Raw genomic sequence first — 17,112 nt, 5'->3', positions numbered from 1 at the left:
CTATATAGGAGATTCCTATGTAGGGTTCGTCACGTCATAACGTACACTTCTGCATATACAGCATGTCGTCCAATGACAAAAACGGGTACATTAGCAATTTAAAATAACCACCGAGACCATTACAGGTGAGAGCATGTCTGTTTCCTGCGCCGTGATCATCTGATCCATTTACAGCATAAAACGGAGACTCGTCTGAGTGCTGATAATCACCTTAAACTCCCGTTTTCCTGTGGAGACGCTCGGAACATTTCTTGTACCAGTAGCTTTCCTGTGTTATTGGAACTCGCTCTTCAGGATATGCGAAACACGACGTGACGTCATTCTCCAGGAACAATGGTTTTAATGTGATCATCGTATGGAAGACTGGCATCTCTGCAATTTGCTGACGAATTATTACTTACCAGTGATGCTGAGTGAAAATAAGAAAAAATACGGAAAACTAGACTCAGAATTCAGAATGTGCGGGGATAAGCGAACTCGTGTATTAATGTAATTCACGTAATAATGCTTAACAGTATACGTAGATATGAACATACAGTATATATGAGTAGGTCAGTCCATACAGGATCTGTATATAAAGTGTGTGCATTCCGTTTCTTCGTAGTTTGCAGCATTATCATAGATACTGCTACAACTTAGAGACGTGTTTTACGCCTTACTTATTTTTGACAGTCTGTAGGGAAAGGTTTTTTTTTTTTTTTTCCAGTACGCAGCTAGTGATGTCACAGTTCTGCTGAGTCACTGCTTTCCTCCATGAATTCACCTCTTCCCGTCCTGACCTTAATGTGTCACTGTTTGATTGGCAAAATAATTTACTCATGTAAACCATGACCTGACATACGTGTGTGTGTGTGGGGGTGTGTGTGGGTGTGTGTATGAGTGTAACAGGCTACAGAGAATCCAACAAATGAAAGAATTTGCAGTGAATAACCTGAGAAGAACTGAATTAAATGAATTAAGAATAATAAAGTGGAGCAGGTTAAACAGGGCCCAGTGTACAACAACAACCCATAATTGTAAGATTAAAACGTAAAACAAGAAGACGACAAGATTGTAATGCAATTTGGTTTAATTTGATTATATGTGAATGAATTGAGAAAAGGTATGGAAACTAATCCCGCCCCAATGTCATCCCTCATGTTACCTATTCTAGTCATGTGACTGCAAGCTTTAAATCTACGAAGTATGCCACGTCGAAGAAAACAGCATGGCACGGTTGATGCAATGAGTGAATATAAGGGACAGTCACATGACTGTGCTGCTAGTTGCTAAGAGATAGTCATCCTACAGTAGATGCAATAGTTCTTAGTGAAGTGTGGCTCATTATAGAGACTAATTCTGTGAGTAGACGCTCTACTTGGGGACTAAGTTAAATCCTAAATTAAGTGTTAATTACATCACTAGTCACCTCAGGCTAACGAAATGGTGACACCAAGCCTCTGTTCAGGTCTAATCCCATGCGCAGCGTTTTCTGCTCAAGTTTCATGGAAAAGGAGGAATAAAAATGGTAGTTGTGGGTTCAAAAAGATTTTCTCAGTGACAGACTTCTAGCCGTAAATCAGTGTAGTCTGCGTAACGCACGTGACTATGGCTATTGAGTAGCAACACCACGCTGCTCATGGAATAGTCACAGATCGGCTTTAACAGATGGTACTATTGCAGATTGCTTTCCATGCAAAATAGGTGACAGCAGGGTCGCACCGCTGTTCACGCTACATGACATCTAATTACGCTTTCTGACACACTTGGAATTCAATGTGACCTCCGACAGCGTTGGAAATTTGCACTATTGTACTGTGTTTCTGTGGAATTTTCCTTTTACTTGAATCAAATTTTCACTATTTCATGTTTTTTTTAAAAAACCATGCTGTCGTGGTGGTGGAAGCGTTTAGGCGCGTGTCGTAGCAAGTAACGCAAAAACTTTACGACACTGCCAGAAATTGTAAAAAACGAAATACCCCAAGCACTCATGTGGTGAAGTAAAAAGTCTTTAATGAACTGGGCTAAATCATTAAAAACAATTAAAAGTGTAGATATACGCATTTCGGCTGCACGGCCTTCTTCAGGATAGATATCAATTGTTCAAACAAGTCTTCTTAAACTACTAGTAATTAGTGGATCATCAAAGGCAGCTAGTCGATCTGTGGGAGTGGCTATACCTAGCCTCTTAATACAAAGCATAGCAACACAAAACTCACATATATATATATATATATATATATATATATATATATATATATATATATATATATATATATATATGTATATACACACATCACAGTATTTAAATAAATAAAACGTTCTTTGGTCGCACTGAATGCAAGACTATGATTCAGGTGTATTGCAAATTTCCTACAGAGTGAGAATGTGTCTCGGATTACATCTGTGCTGGCTGGGAATTTTATCGTGACGTTGCTTTTAGCTTGCTGCTACAATCTCTTTTCAAAAACACTGAACATTTATAATGCCATTCACTATGGGAGCCCATTTCTGCCAGGTTGAAAAGAAGAAAAAAGGGCATCACAAATTTTTCAGTATGTGAAAATTCCGACTTATGGCAAAATATTTAATTATTATCTAAGAATTCCGACTTATGTCAAATTATTTCATTATTATCTAAGAATTCTGACTTATCTCAAAATTCGTACTTACTCAACAACCTGACTTATTATTGTGACTTATCACCTCATAGTTTTGACTTGTTATCTCAATTTTCTGACTTATTATCTCAGAATTCTGACTTATCTCAAATGTTTTTGATGTTATCTTAATTTTGTGACACATTATCTCAGAATTTTGAATCATCCAAAATTCTGACTTGGCATCTAAAGATTTTGACTTATTATCAAAATTCTGACATATTATCTTAAAACTCCGATGTATTGTCTCAGAATTCTGACTTATCTCAAACTCCTGACTTATTCAATTTTGTGACTTTTTATATCAGGATTCTATCTTATCTTATAGTATCTCATTATCTCTGAACTCTGACGTATTATCTCAGTATTTTGACTTAGTATCTCCAGATTTTTACTTAGCATCTCAGAATTCTGACTCATTTTTGACCTATCTCAAAATTCCAATTTATTTGAAAATAGTCACTTATCAAAATATCTGCCATTTTATTTATGTGTATATATATATATATATATATATATATATATATATATATATATATATATATATATATATATATATATATATATAAATTGTGACCCATTATCTCGTAATTCAGACTTATTATCCCAGAATTCTGCCACATTGTCTGAAAAGTCTGACTTATTATCTCAAACTGACTTATTATTTAAAAATTTGGACTTATTTCAAAATTCTGGCTTGTTATCAAAATTCTGAAATATGAGATAAGGCAGAATTTTGCAATAATAAGTCAACTACTTTTTTTTTCTCCTTTCTTTTGTACCTGGCACAAATTTACACTTAGAGTAGAAAAGTTAAATGAAATTGCAGGTAAAATGTTGCATGAGCTTTCATGCCTCACTGTTATTTGAACAGTTGTTGTGTCATTATCTTGTATCATTTTTGACCGATTCCTCAGATAGGTTACCTATCATTTCTCTTTTTTCCTCTCCTCACTCATATCTCATATTTTCCCTTCCCTCATATCTTTTGTTTCCTTTCCTTTTTATATTTTTTACAGCTTTGTTTCACTAATGACCCTTATCCGTCACTCTTTTCCCTTCTAAATGCCCTATTCCGGCACTCTCCTCGTAATCTACTGTTCTAGTTTAAGCAGATCAAGCTTAAAAAGTGCAATTAATTGAAGCACAGGGAGTGGGCGTCACTCTCAGTGTGGAATCAGTGCCAGCAAACACTGATTAGAAAGTTTACACCAATGTGTGAGTGGGTAATGAAGCTGTCTGCTGCAGAACGCCAACTCTGGGCAAACTTATCAAACACACCAATCCCACGTCTCTCTATAGGGATATTTGTGTGTATTTGTTGGCATATCGGGCTGTCTGTGCATGTGTTAATGAACGCCAGTGATGCTGTCTGTCTTATGTGCTGCGTCTTTATCTCTCTAGACGTGCTTCAAGGCGAAGTCCTTTCAAAAACAAAATCCTGGCCCTGTATTGATAGGATTCTATTTTTTTCCCCTGTATTCATGTGTCATATGAAAACACATCCAAAGCTCATTAGGGCTTAATGAGGTTTCGGACTGATACCTGGCTCATCTCGTTTCCGTGTTCTCGTGCTGGAGCTGTGATATGCTTCAGGCATGTGAGATCAGCGATGGAAAGTTAGTATGAAACTGCAGGAAGTGATCTAATTACAGATAAATCTCTCACTTGCAGTTGTTCACAGCACAACATGTGAGTGAGTATTGTAATGTTTACCTCTCTCTCTCTCTCTCTCTCTCTCTCTCTCTCTCTCTATATATATATATATATATATATATAGTTAAATAATAAATAAAATAGTTTATTTCTTGTATAATGATAATAATAATAATAATAATAATAATAATAATAATAACACGTTAGATTTATGTTTATTATAATATACTTTATATGTATGTACTATTTTATATTTCTAATTGTTTTTATATTTTATTGATTGCATGCTGTTTATGCCATTTTTACAGCATGTACAGTATAAAATTTGCAGTTGAAGAATATATATATATATATATATATATATATATATATATATATATATATACAAATTGTACAAATAAACATTGTACAAGATGAAAAATAAATAATTATTATAGAAATTCTAATATATTACTATAGGTGTATATTCTTCTTCTACTTCTTATTATTATTAATTTTCTTATCCCTTTTCTTCTTCATCTCTCTTATTATTATTACTAATCTTATTACTCTTATTCATTTTCTTATCTTTCTTCTTCTTCTTCTTCTCTCATTATTATTATTATTATTATTATTATTATTATTATTAAAAATACAGCTATGCACATGGTGCAGGGTATTTATGTGATTAAAAATACAGTGCTCTCTTGAATTTTTCCTGAAAATTTTTGATCCAAATATTGATCCAGTTTTTTTTTCCTCTTCACTTCACTTTTCTAGTAACCTTTTTCTCTGTATTTATTTCATTACTATTCAAAACATCTTACACTTACATGGTTTTTGTACACGTTTTATTCTGAGTTTATTCTGAGTCGGCCTCTAGCTTCTTCTCCTCGCTGCCTGACAACCCTGTGACAGTTTTGGTTTATACTGCAAAAAGAAAAAGGAAAGAAAAAAAAAAGCCCAGTGCATGTGCTGACGCCAGGGAATCAGAACCGAGGAACAAAAAAGCCTAACACACACACACACACACACACACACACTCTGACGTCAGGGATTCAGCAGTGGCACTCGCTGCTCTGGTTCTCCCAGAGGGACTCTGTTCTCTCTGATCCTCCTGGCCGTTCTAACAGCCTTAACAGAACAGTACTGGGTTCGCATCTGGGTTCATTTTGATCCGGGATGCTGCTGTGGTATATGTTGTGTTGATTAAAGGAATATGTTTGTTGTATTTAGTGTCTTTCCGGAGATCCTTAATTGTGAAAAGCCACCTGGAGTTGACTTTCATCGACATTTTGGTCTATTTTCACAGCGCTTAACGACTTCCGACATTACCTGCAATGCCTTGAGTGGGATTTAACCCTCTCTTCCGCTCTACGTGAAGCAACCGATGCGGCGGTGCTTTAGTACTTTAGTCTGTCCAGCTCTCTCATTTCCTCTTGTGTACACTCTGATCAGACAGATCAGCTTCCAGATCTTCAAACTTTGTTTTGTAAAGCTGCATTGCAGTTCAACGTTCCACACCATCGTCTACACTACTGTATGTTGGAGTAAATCGAACACTGCTTTAAGAGATAATAGTAAAAACCTGACTGTTTAAGATTGTGGAATTGTTTTTTTTTTTTTTTCCCTTCCTGGTATTCACCAATAACAACATGACATCATCAAGGCAGACAATCCACTTGCACAAAACAAGAAATTATCACCAGAACCACTGAGCACATCGGAAATATTTAAATCTAAACGCAGTTAACGTATTCCAGGGTGGAGTTTTCCTTTAAAATACGTAGCAGTGGGATGATGGGATTTCATGCATGAGGAAGGAAGGAAGTTGGTAGGAAAGCACCCCTCCGCCCACCCCCCTTTCCCAATGTAACATTTTCTTTCACACACTTCTCCACAGATGATGGAAACCCCAGCAAGACTACTTTCCATTAAGCATGAAGTAAACCCTTTTCACATCCGATCAGCGTTTTTCACACGCGGCCTGAGCGCCTGCTGCTGCGAACCAGGTTTTGCGTAATGATGTAATGAGACGTTTGTCACGCATCGCCGCTACGAGTCCTAATCAACACTTTCCCGTCAACAATATTCTGATCATTTGTCGAATGCGATTAAATTCACGGTGGTGTTGCATTCGCACTCTTATCTCAGAAATTCTACTCTTCCACGAGATGCGAGTTTCGCACGAAGGATTCTTGAAAAAAAACAAACAAACAAACAAAAAAAACAACCCGGAAAACTTTTTTTTGGAATGTTTATAGACGTTTCGTGGAATCTCATCAACACATACCATAGTGTGGTGCGATTTAACAACACATACAATGATTGGTGCTTTCATCTTCAGCACACAGAGACACACAGTAATAAAGATTCTCTGAGCCGGCATGGGGATTATTTTTTTTAAATAAACTGTAGCCACAAAAAATAGTTTCTCCAATTTGTTTGAGGAAAAAAAAAAATCATTTATCGCATGTATTTATTTTATTTTCTACAATGTTTGCCCAATTAAAATGCCCTTCTCAGGGACCCAAAGTGATGCGTTTTTCTGAGTAAATAATGCTAATTCAATGCAATGCATCAACATGTGCTTCTAAAAGCCTCCCAGGTTACTGTCAGAAAAACACCTTTTATTCAGGGAGGTTGCACTTTCGAAACAGCTCCGCATTCGCCAGCTCTTGGAGGCCCTCCTGCACTGCACACTTGTTTTTCCCCACCGTAAAAAAACACCTGACTCAGATTAGCTAATTATCCTTCTGTTTATAAGCCGATTCTGGTGTGTATAGAGCATGAACTGTTCAGTGCACGGGGAATTGAGATGTTGGGAAACACTGAATATTTCTCTACTAACAAAGCTGTTTTTGTGTGTGTGTGTGTGTGTGTGTGTGGTTGTGTTTAGGTGACGCCGTAGCGGCCCACGACCTTCCCCGACTCGAGCTCGGTTTGACTTGTTTAACTCCACCAGCTGGATCTCACACCTGTATTGGCCAACCGATAGAAAGCAGCGAAAAGGGGTGGGGCCATGTGGGCGCTTCGGATGCTCCTATTGGCCAGCCTACTAGGCCCTGCGGCTCTGGGTGAGTAATCTACCCTACAAACTTTTGAATAATTCATAAAACAGGATTATGAGGATGTCTTGCAACTGAGTGCTGAAGGAGATGGCTAAACAGGAAAATGTCCCTGAAGCTTGGCTAATGAATTCCGCCAGCACCAGAGAGTGCTAAATTAATTTGAATTTAGATTAAGCTCTACTTTGGGAGTAAGAGAAGAGAAGAGTCGGTAGACTGAACGCTGGTCTTAAAGATGTTAATTTGATAGTGTGAAGTCATTAATAAAGATAGGAACGGGTCGGATGCGTTGTAAGTGTATTTACACTGCAAAGTCGTTCGTTTTGTGTACTTCTCAGTAGCTTGTTGGTGTGCAGCACTTTTCTTTTCTTTTTTTCTATGCTGCCGTGCTTAATACACTCTTTCCAGCGCGACATACTGTACAGTACACTACCGTATCAGTGTCACTGCTTTACTGAGAACGGTCTCCTATATATATATCCTATAAATAATATCCGGTCAGCAGTAGACCTATTGTGGTCCCTTTCTGTTGATAGTCAGGGTACATTGTGTACCTACGGAAATGTTCTTGGAATGTATATTTTTTAATATAACAAGCAGATAGATTTGGACTATCAATTGTATAAGATATAAATGACAAGAAACAGGAAAAATACTCCAGAACAGGACATGCTGTGAAGGGACATGCTGTGAGTTCCCACCCAACACAAAGTACCAGGAAGTTGATTGTTTTCCTGTAAAAGCATGTTTCTTGAAGTGTTTTGTTCTTCTTATACCACAACAATTTCCCAACATTTATTCATGAACAGCACATTCATTTATTTTTAGCCCAATCTAGTTAGCATTTAACGTTGAGAAACCGCAAAGCCTTCCATCCTGACATTTCCGCCCATGTTCCCATTTCGGAAAACTGACTGTCGTAAAGCGCTGACACTGGAGACTCGTTCCGAAAACGCGAAACATCTTCTCGTGAAACACTAGAGATGCCCCGACACCACTGTTTCTTTTCCGACACTGACACGGAAACCTTGAGGATCAGCCGATATCGATAGCCATCTTGATAGCAAACCTGCGATTTTGATCTATTGTCAGAGCGGCTGACTTGTATGGCAGATGCTGCACATAATCTAAGCCTAATAATAAACAGATTTTTTTAAAAAAAGTTGTTTTTTAACAAAGAATCATTGAATTATTGGAGTTTCTTGTTAGGAGTTTTGGTTTATTTATTGTTTATGGAAGCAGTCAGCAGGGCTTCTTGGTAAAGGCTTAAGGTAAGAAGTTCATAAGCTTTCTGGTTTATCAGGAATATGACACGCCACGTTTTTTTTTTTGTAAGAGAGAGGAAGAGAAAAAGTGATGCTGGTGATGTTCGTGTTTATCGTTGATATAACGTAAGTGATAACAGGAACTAACTTGTTTCCTGGACGTTCCACAAAAAAGTGTCGTTCATTAAGAAATAAAACATTGTGATGGTTGACTGTCTGATCGACAGTGCGGTTGTTTGGAAATAATCCACTCAGGGTTCAGCTTGGTGTAGGTTATTTTTGTAGAATATATCATGCGTTAATTCTTTACTTGATTAACACTTTCTGGCCAATCAGAATCGAGAATTCCCCAGGCTCCGGTGCACCCCCGAGTTCAAATTAAATGAAACGGATCAGAGATCTGTTTCCTGGACCGCACAAACTTTCGAAAAGTACCGAAATTGAGGAACGCCCTTGTGGGTTCATGGATCATGGTGTTGAATCTGGCTGCTGTGCCTGAGGTTAACTCCCGCTTCGTCCTCTTTGTCAGTGTCCGTATGAGTGATATTGCCCAGACTCCATAATGCGGTGGAGGATTGGGCGTTTATGTTGTTGTCCAAGCATCCAGACCCCGGCAGTTCCACCATGGAACCGCCCTAAATCACAATACCCACACCTATTCCTGGAAGAGCCTGATTACTGTGGTGGAGGTAGACGTTGTGCATGTGGACGACTATTAAAAGGACGCAAAGGGAAATGCTTTAGTATAACGTGTGGCAGTAAGTAGAAGGAAAGCAGTCTCTCTGCGTCTCTTCAAACCATTCCCTTCAGGCATAAACGTCTGGCAACACCTTTATCATCAGCCTGTGTAGCATATATATATATATATATATATATATATATATATATATATATATATTTATATATATATATATATTTTATGACTGAGAGAGAAAGGGGCAGAGAGGGAGAAGGAGATGTAGAGTGATGGTATGAGATAAGGCCCCACAGGCTGGTAGAAGAAGACGGCGACTCTCCAAAGTGACACACATTTTTCATAATGTGAGTCTGACACACGCTGGGCTATGAATGGATTTAGCCACACAGGGGAACCAAAAAAAAAAAAATAGAAAGAAAAAGAGACATCCAGAGCAAATGAGGGAAGGAAGGTATCTGTGTGTGTGTGTGTGTGTGTGTGTGTGTGTGTTACTGGATTTTTGGTGGGAGTACAAGCTGGAATACCATTTACAAGAAGATGTCTTTAATTAAAATAAAAAGATTTTTTTAAGTCAATTATTGGCTGTAGCTTTTGTTTTGTTTTCCGTATCATTCATAATAGCCAGTGCCTGTACAGCCAATAGGGAAAAAGGAATCGACGTCGGCGACCTGAAGCGAGAGTGTTCTCTGATTGGTCATCTGAGCCAATCAGAGCACCCATCCATCCATCTTTTTTCCATACCACTTATCCTACACAAGGTTGTAGGGGAGGGGAGCCTGGAGACTACCCCAGGGAACTCGGGTCACAAGGCGGGGGACACCCTGGACGGGGTGCCAACACATTGCAGGGCACAATAGTACACACATTCAGACACTACAGTATGAACAATTTGGAAATACCAATTGGCCTACAACCCCAATAATGTCTTTGGACTTGGGGAGGAAACTTGAGTACACAGAGGAAACAGGGCTGAGATGGGATTCGAACCCCAAACCCCGGAGGTGCGAGGCAAGCATGCTAACCACTAATGGTCCCCTTGCTTCTTGGTCTCGATCTTTCTCCTGCCAGCCTAAAACAAAACCTAGGTTCCCTCAGGTCCTCCCTGGATCGTTATCCAGTCTACATTTCTAAAGAAGAACCTTTAAACCTGGAACCTGTTCTAACGGAGGATGATCTACATACAAGTGAAAGCAGTTTCATCTACATTTTACTACATTACAGTTACAGCCTTCAGCTTGCATTCCTTTAAATAATGTTTAGAACCCTTCAGTGTTCTTCAGTTGTATATTGAAGTGTTTCTCCTTTACAGAAGGTTCCAAGAACGTCACTTTTAGAATGCTAGAACCATTAACCAGTACTCTCTTTCTCACTTCTGCTTCCTTTCTCTCCATCTTTCTTTTCTTTCTCACTCTCCTTTCTCACTCCTACTTATTCCCTTGCACTCACCCTTCTTTACTAATGCCTCGTCTTAATTGCTTTCTCTGTATTTTTTTCATCTCTCTCTTTTCCTCTTAACTGCTTTCTAGTTTTTCACTCTGTCTCCATTCAGTCTGTTTTTTTCCCTTCATCTGTTATCTTATTATCCTTTTCTCCCCTCTTCTCTGTCCTTACTTCCTGCCCTCCTCTTTTCTTTTCTTTCTTTCCTATCTCTTTTACATCTTACATTTTATATCTGTCTCTCAGCTCTGCAGAGCCTTCCTTCCATCCTTCCTTTATATATCTATCTTCTTCTATCTCTCTCTATTCCTCTATTTCCTTCCTTCTGTCCCTCTTTCCCTTCTTCCTTCTCTGTCTTCTGTCTTTTACTATCCCTCTGTCTTCCTTCCTACCTTCCTTGATTTAATTTTCTTTCTTACTTTCTTTCTTTCTCTATCTTTTATCTCTCTCGTGTCTCACATCCTTCTTTCCTTCCGTTGTTTATCTGTCTCTTTCTTGCTTCTCTCACTTCCTCTCTATTTTCCTTCCTTCCTTCCTTCTTTGTCATTCATTCCCTTCTTCCTTCATCTGTCTGTATTTTACTATCCCTCTGTCTTAACTTCCTACCTTCTTCACTTGTTTGTTTGTTTGTTTGTTTCTTTCTTTCTTTCTTTCCAAACCACATACACCCACACTAACTTCTAGGTCAAAATGGTCGAGATAGTGATACTGGTAGCTCCCTATTCAATCCACGAGTGTGATTTGGGACAGGCCTTGTCAGGACATTATTTCCAGTTTTCTATTTTCTCATAATACAGACCACTGCCCCCTTCTGGTATGGAGAGGAATGACCCCCTCCCTCCCCCGCCCCCATTTGTTCAGAACGCACGTGCGTGTCGACCATCTGTTGAATTCGGGGTGCGTTCGAGTGCGACTTTTTTGCAGAAGACAAACAGCACGGCTAATCGGTTGCTTTGCGTGGCTACAGTTCTCGCCCGTTGCCTTTTGACCGCTTATACAATATTGTTTCATATTTTTAGTGCTTGTCTCTTCATCAGCGTCTCTTCAGACTTCACAGGGAGAAATGTATAAGAATAGTTTTCTGTCAGTCAGGATATTTCAGCCTGTCTGACACTGTTAATTAATTTCCTATTTCAGGGGCCGTCGTTAATACCGCACGGGCCTCTGAGTGTTCTCTATACTCATCTAATTAATTTCACTAATGCCTCTTCGCCGTGGTATTAATTAGAGACATTTCAAGTTTTGTCTTGTTATTCTTCATTTAATAATAAAAAAATAAAATAAAGTACTGCATCATAAAACACACGCCGGAACCCGGAGCATGTAGGAGAGGCTTTAATAATTTAATATGGTTAATATGGGACGGCACATAAAATACGATTCTTTTCATATGAAGAGTAGTGTGGCTGTAAAAATGTTTGATCGCTTGGATCGCTGGTGCTCGTTTAGGGGGCGGCTTCTGTATTCCGCTCGCTCAGCATTATTTAGAGGGGAAAAAATGAAAGAGAGGGAAAAGGTGAGAGGATAAAAACAGGAAACAGCCGTGGTATTATGATCGCTCCATGCTAGAATGTGAGTTCAGGTCTGTAAATAAAATTATTTTGGTTAAAGTCCACCAAGACACTCTATCTTATGTAGTTTTTAGATGTATGAGGATTCACATTGTGCATAGAAGAGGTAAGAGAGAGGGGGAGAGAGAGAGAGAGAGAGAGAGAGAAAGAGATTCTCACACCGACACACCCAAGAACAGCGAGAACAGCAGTTATGGCCCTCGGCTAGCAGACAGAGGCAGGATGGATCATATCTTCAGTGTAATAAAACTGCCTTCACTGCAAGGTGGTCAATTCGGCAGAGGAAAGCATGAGTCAGAAACCGCGTGGGCGGATTTCTGTCAATGAAATGTGTGAATGCAGAATTTAACCCAGTTGTGTCTGGTGTTTTAGATGTCTGGGAAAAGAAAGGTAACACTCGGGAAACTATCCAGTGCTTTTTGTCAGATAGATCGAGCTTTTAATATGGCCACCATCGACTTGTGCACTATGTGGAAGGCAAGCCGCATGGGAACTTTTAGCACGGGAACACTAAGAGGACTTGAGCTGCTTTTGGGAAGGGTGTTGTGACCGTTATTGATGTTTTACTGTATATAGTGGCATCGTGGGAAATGTTATTTCTGATTGGTGCGGTCATGGCGAGGAAGAAAGCGCAGTATTATGTGTTTAGTTGTAATTTGTCGTTAACCGGGTCGTATCAGAGGAGGACTTTTTTTTTTGTTTGCTTGTTTTTTTTCGTTCGCGTTACCTCTCGATTCGGATCGGCCCTTAGAGAGCTATGGATAAATACTGCGTTTGTGGCGCCTTCGAAGTGCAAGGTGTAATACTGTCATCTCCCACCTCTACAAGTTTGACGCGCAAAGTAGGGGAAAAACTAAACAAAATATGGACGCCTTCAGGAAAGCGTGTTTTCTTTACGCTGTAGGAACATGTAAAGCGCTAATAAAGCTACTTTAAGTGCACTTTTAGAGTTACAGGCCTGAGTTTTTTATAGTGGATGTCCAACATTCATGCAACAGCGGACGGTAGGGAGTAGCTTAGCAACAAGGCTAAAGTTAGTGATAACTCTGATGTTGTCAAAACAGCGATGAGTACGGTCAATGTTATAGATTTTCTGTATATAAGTACAATGTCTGTATGTAAAGCCAATATTGCTATAAACACATTTAAAACTAGAGAAGATGGATTGTTCATAGTGTGAGCGGCCATGCTGGTTTGACATCACTCTGTAAACAGGGGCGGAACTGGTACCCCAAGTTGACACGTTGAAATGTCAGGTATTTCGTGTTGTTTTTACCGGGAATTACAAGTTGCAAGTTCGCCTCGAATGCAGCATCATTTTCCACAGTAGTACAGCAGCTCTGAGAGCAGTTCCAGCTGCAAGGCAAATCATGGGTGTGTATTAACGTGCTTGTTTCTGTAATAACAACATACACGGCCAGGTGTAAGTAGACTTCAAAAGTAAAGCTGTAAAATTCTGTACAATTTGTGCCATAGGAAAGTTTCCAGGACGGACTCCTTTACACTTTGAGATTTCTCAGTAACAAGGCAAGCTAGGGCTGAGAGACCAAAGTACCACGTCATGATACTTAAAGACATTTGTATGATACATAAGATGCATCACTATATATAATTGATCTAATCTCATGTCAAACTGTAAAAATAAATAACCGTTAAACCGAGATTGATGAGAGTTTTATTTAATGTCTACAAAAACTCTAAACCTAACTAGCTGCCTTTCATTTCTAATTATTTAGAAAGTATTTAAAAAATAATACTAACGATACTGATGATATCTCAGAAAATAACAATAATAATAATAATAATAACAATAACAACAATAATAATAATAACAACAACAATACTACTACTACTACTACTACTACTAATAATAATAATAATAATAATAACAATAATAATAATACATAAACATTTTTATAGCGGCTTTATAGCAACTTCTCAAGGCACTTTTCACAATAAGAAAATATCAAGAAGATACAAAACATACAAAAACAAATAATCTATAATGACTACGACATCATATTGCACAGGTCTTTGACAAGCTACAGTTTTTGTTTTCTTTTTAGGCTGGTGAGGGAGCAACTGTATATAGCTGTTATAAAGTAAATAACCTGTGCTGCAGATGTTCCACAAAAATAAATGTAACTATAAATGGATAAAAATTATGACGTGCTGTACATTAACCAATGGGTGCACGGTGGCTTAGTGGTTAGCAAGTTCGCCTCACACCTCCAGGGTTAGGGGTTCAGATTTGCATGTTCTCCCCGTGCAGCGGGGGTTTCCTCCGGGTACTCAAGTTTCCTCCCCCAGTCCTAAGACCTGCATGGTAGGCTGATTGGCATGTCCAAAGTGTCCGTAGTGTATGAATGGATGTGTGAGTGTGTATGTGATTGTGCCCTGCGATGGATTGGAACCCTGTCCACGGTGTACCCTGCCCTTCTGCCCCATGCCCCCTGGGATAGGCTCCAGATTCCCTGTGACCCAGTAGGATAAGTGGTATAGAAAATGGATGGATGTTCTTTAACCAATAAAAAAAATGGTTAGGATTGGCAAGATTTGGCTGTTGTATAAGAGCGATAAAACATTTCGGGATGCGTTGCTATACAGTAGGAAAAAGAAACATCTCCTCGGTGGTTCATGTTGGGCCACGTAACACCACTGCATCATTGATTATTTTCCTCTAACAGCACACCTTATCAGGTTTTATTTACACACTGATTGATGGGACAATTTTGTATTTCAATCACAAGAGAAAAAAACCCAAACTTTTCCTCAGTCACGCATACACACAAATTCCTCAGGGTTGTTTGCTATCCAGTTTATTCACGCCGACACGTCTCGTGGTGTAATTTTCTCAGGAAATCGTCACTCTATGGCGAGATTGCTAAATTAAGCATCGATCTTGCCGGGGAAGTGTAAAACGGAACGGCTGTTTGCGTTTACGATGCCGTGTCTGCTGATGGCTGTCTCTCTCCCCCGTGCTCAATGATCTGTCATCGATATTTCAGCTTGTTGCTAATATCCTGCTCGCTTGCTGTCTTTCCAGGTGCATTGGGCTAAATTAGAAAATATATTTTGATGTTTTTATTTATTTATTTATTTATTTTAAATATTTGAACGACGGTGCAGGAATGAACGAATGTCACGGTGCAAGATCCCAAATAACCCAATTACTATAACGCCAAAGTGCAACATAGGAGATTCCATTTCAGCATATTTACATATATATTAGATGAACCTTGAAGGAACCATAGGACTATTTATAAACAGTGAAACCATGAATAATATGATCATGTTCACTTCATATCCATTACAGTTGGTTGATTTTTATTCATTTTTTTTTTATCTTGAGTTGAGATGGTTGACTCGGCCTGAAAAGAATACTCTACTTGTTTAGCCTTGGAAGTGTATCACAGCTCAAGGTACAATGCTGGACCACTGAAGTTTTATCATATTCGCTCGGTTCTAAGGAGATTCTCTAGACGCTTTTCCGAATCCATCCATTGGTAGTCACATCATCAATGAAGATAAGACGCGTGGTTATTTACGGATCACACAGCCCACGTGCCCTTTAAAGGTTTCAGGGAATTGCGACAGGCTGAACTATGGTTCTTGGGGCAGTCTGGAGCACAGTGAATCTGAATTCAGGTTATGTGTTCTGCCCTTTTGGGTTTAATATTTCACAACCCAGAGTGTGTGCCTTGGTGGCTCACTTAAATTCACAGTGGGCTTTGAAAGTTCACGGCTCCTTGTCAAGCTCCATTTTAACACTGCTTTAAATCCCAGAGCTGTATGTTTTGCGCTTGTCATTGGCATACTTTTTTTTTTTTTTTCCTGAACAGATTGTGCCTGTTTTTCATTATTTATGCAGCACGGAAAAAGCTTATTGTTTGGTGAACTTGTGTAAATTTCAGTCGGAGGATGTGCTCAGGCGTTCATAGCGTCTACGGATCTGATCGATTTAAAGCAGTTTCCAAAAACAGAGTTCAACGTGATGCTTACCCTGCCATTTAGCAACCATCTTTGTGCAGTGATGCTTTAAAGAAACTCCACTCACATATGCTGCTGTCAAATCTGGTCTCATTGGAAATTTAGATTGGGATGAATTTCAGAAGATTGGATGAATTTTAGATTGGATGAAGGTCAGAAGTGTGGATTGGATTTAGTTCAATTTCATGCAAATTAAGTCATTCGAAAAGGTACGGACATTAAGCCTGCCCCACCGCCAACATTAACCTTACGTAGAGTTGCATACGTTTTTTGCGTAAATTCTGCTGTCCATATTTTTACAGAGCTTTCACCAAACGAATTGTCTCAAAGCCACCTTTTAATGTCAGATAAGCTAGGAATTAAGCCTATGGTTAAATATATGTCCTGTCATTGCTGACATGTGATAGTCACTTTGCAAATGCTGCTTTAGCGATGTTATGCAATGTTACACTAAAACATATTCATTGCTTCAAACGAGACACAAATCATCAAAAAGGCGTATAATGTTCCTTCAAGAGAAACAATGTACTCCATGTAAAAATTCGCCTTACTAGTTTTGCGCAAGCTCGGCCGATCATCATTCGCCGTTAATGAATGGTAAGTGGAAATCACTACATGGTGATATCATAACCATCTTAAATTATATATATATATATATATATATATATATATATATATATATATATATATATATATATATTCAAGATTTAATCTTAAATATTTTGCAGGTGTTTTGAACTCTCCAATATGAACTGACACCCCTGGAAGCCCCGCCCCCTTCCTTTATCTCATATTCATAATGTTTTACTT

General features: G+C 38.7%; 1 protein-coding gene across 12 annotated transcripts in view; it reads left to right on the top strand.

The window, feature by feature from the left end:
• Nucleotides 1–17,112, top strand: part of LOC108260972 (adhesion G protein-coupled receptor L3) — a 338,157-nt gene that overhangs the window by 97,391 nt on the left and 223,654 nt on the right. For all 12 annotated transcript variants that reach the window (XM_047152306.2, XM_017461737.3, XM_017461736.3 and 9 more), the window contains one exon: nt 7,174–7,351. In XM_047152306.2, the coding sequence (XP_047008262.1) occupies nt 7,297–7,351 (55 nt within the window). In that variant the 5' untranslated portion in view covers nt 7,174–7,296. The remainder of the gene's footprint in view (nt 1–7,173; nt 7,352–17,112) is intronic.

This window comes from Ictalurus punctatus, chromosome 29 (assembly GCF_001660625.3).
Source record: "Ictalurus punctatus breed USDA103 chromosome 29, Coco_2.0, whole genome shotgun sequence".
Classification (NCBI taxonomy): Eukaryota; Metazoa; Chordata; class Actinopteri; order Siluriformes; family Ictaluridae; genus Ictalurus; species Ictalurus punctatus.
The sequence above is the reverse complement of the archived record's forward strand: the minus strand, read 5'-3'. Positions and strand labels throughout refer to the sequence as shown.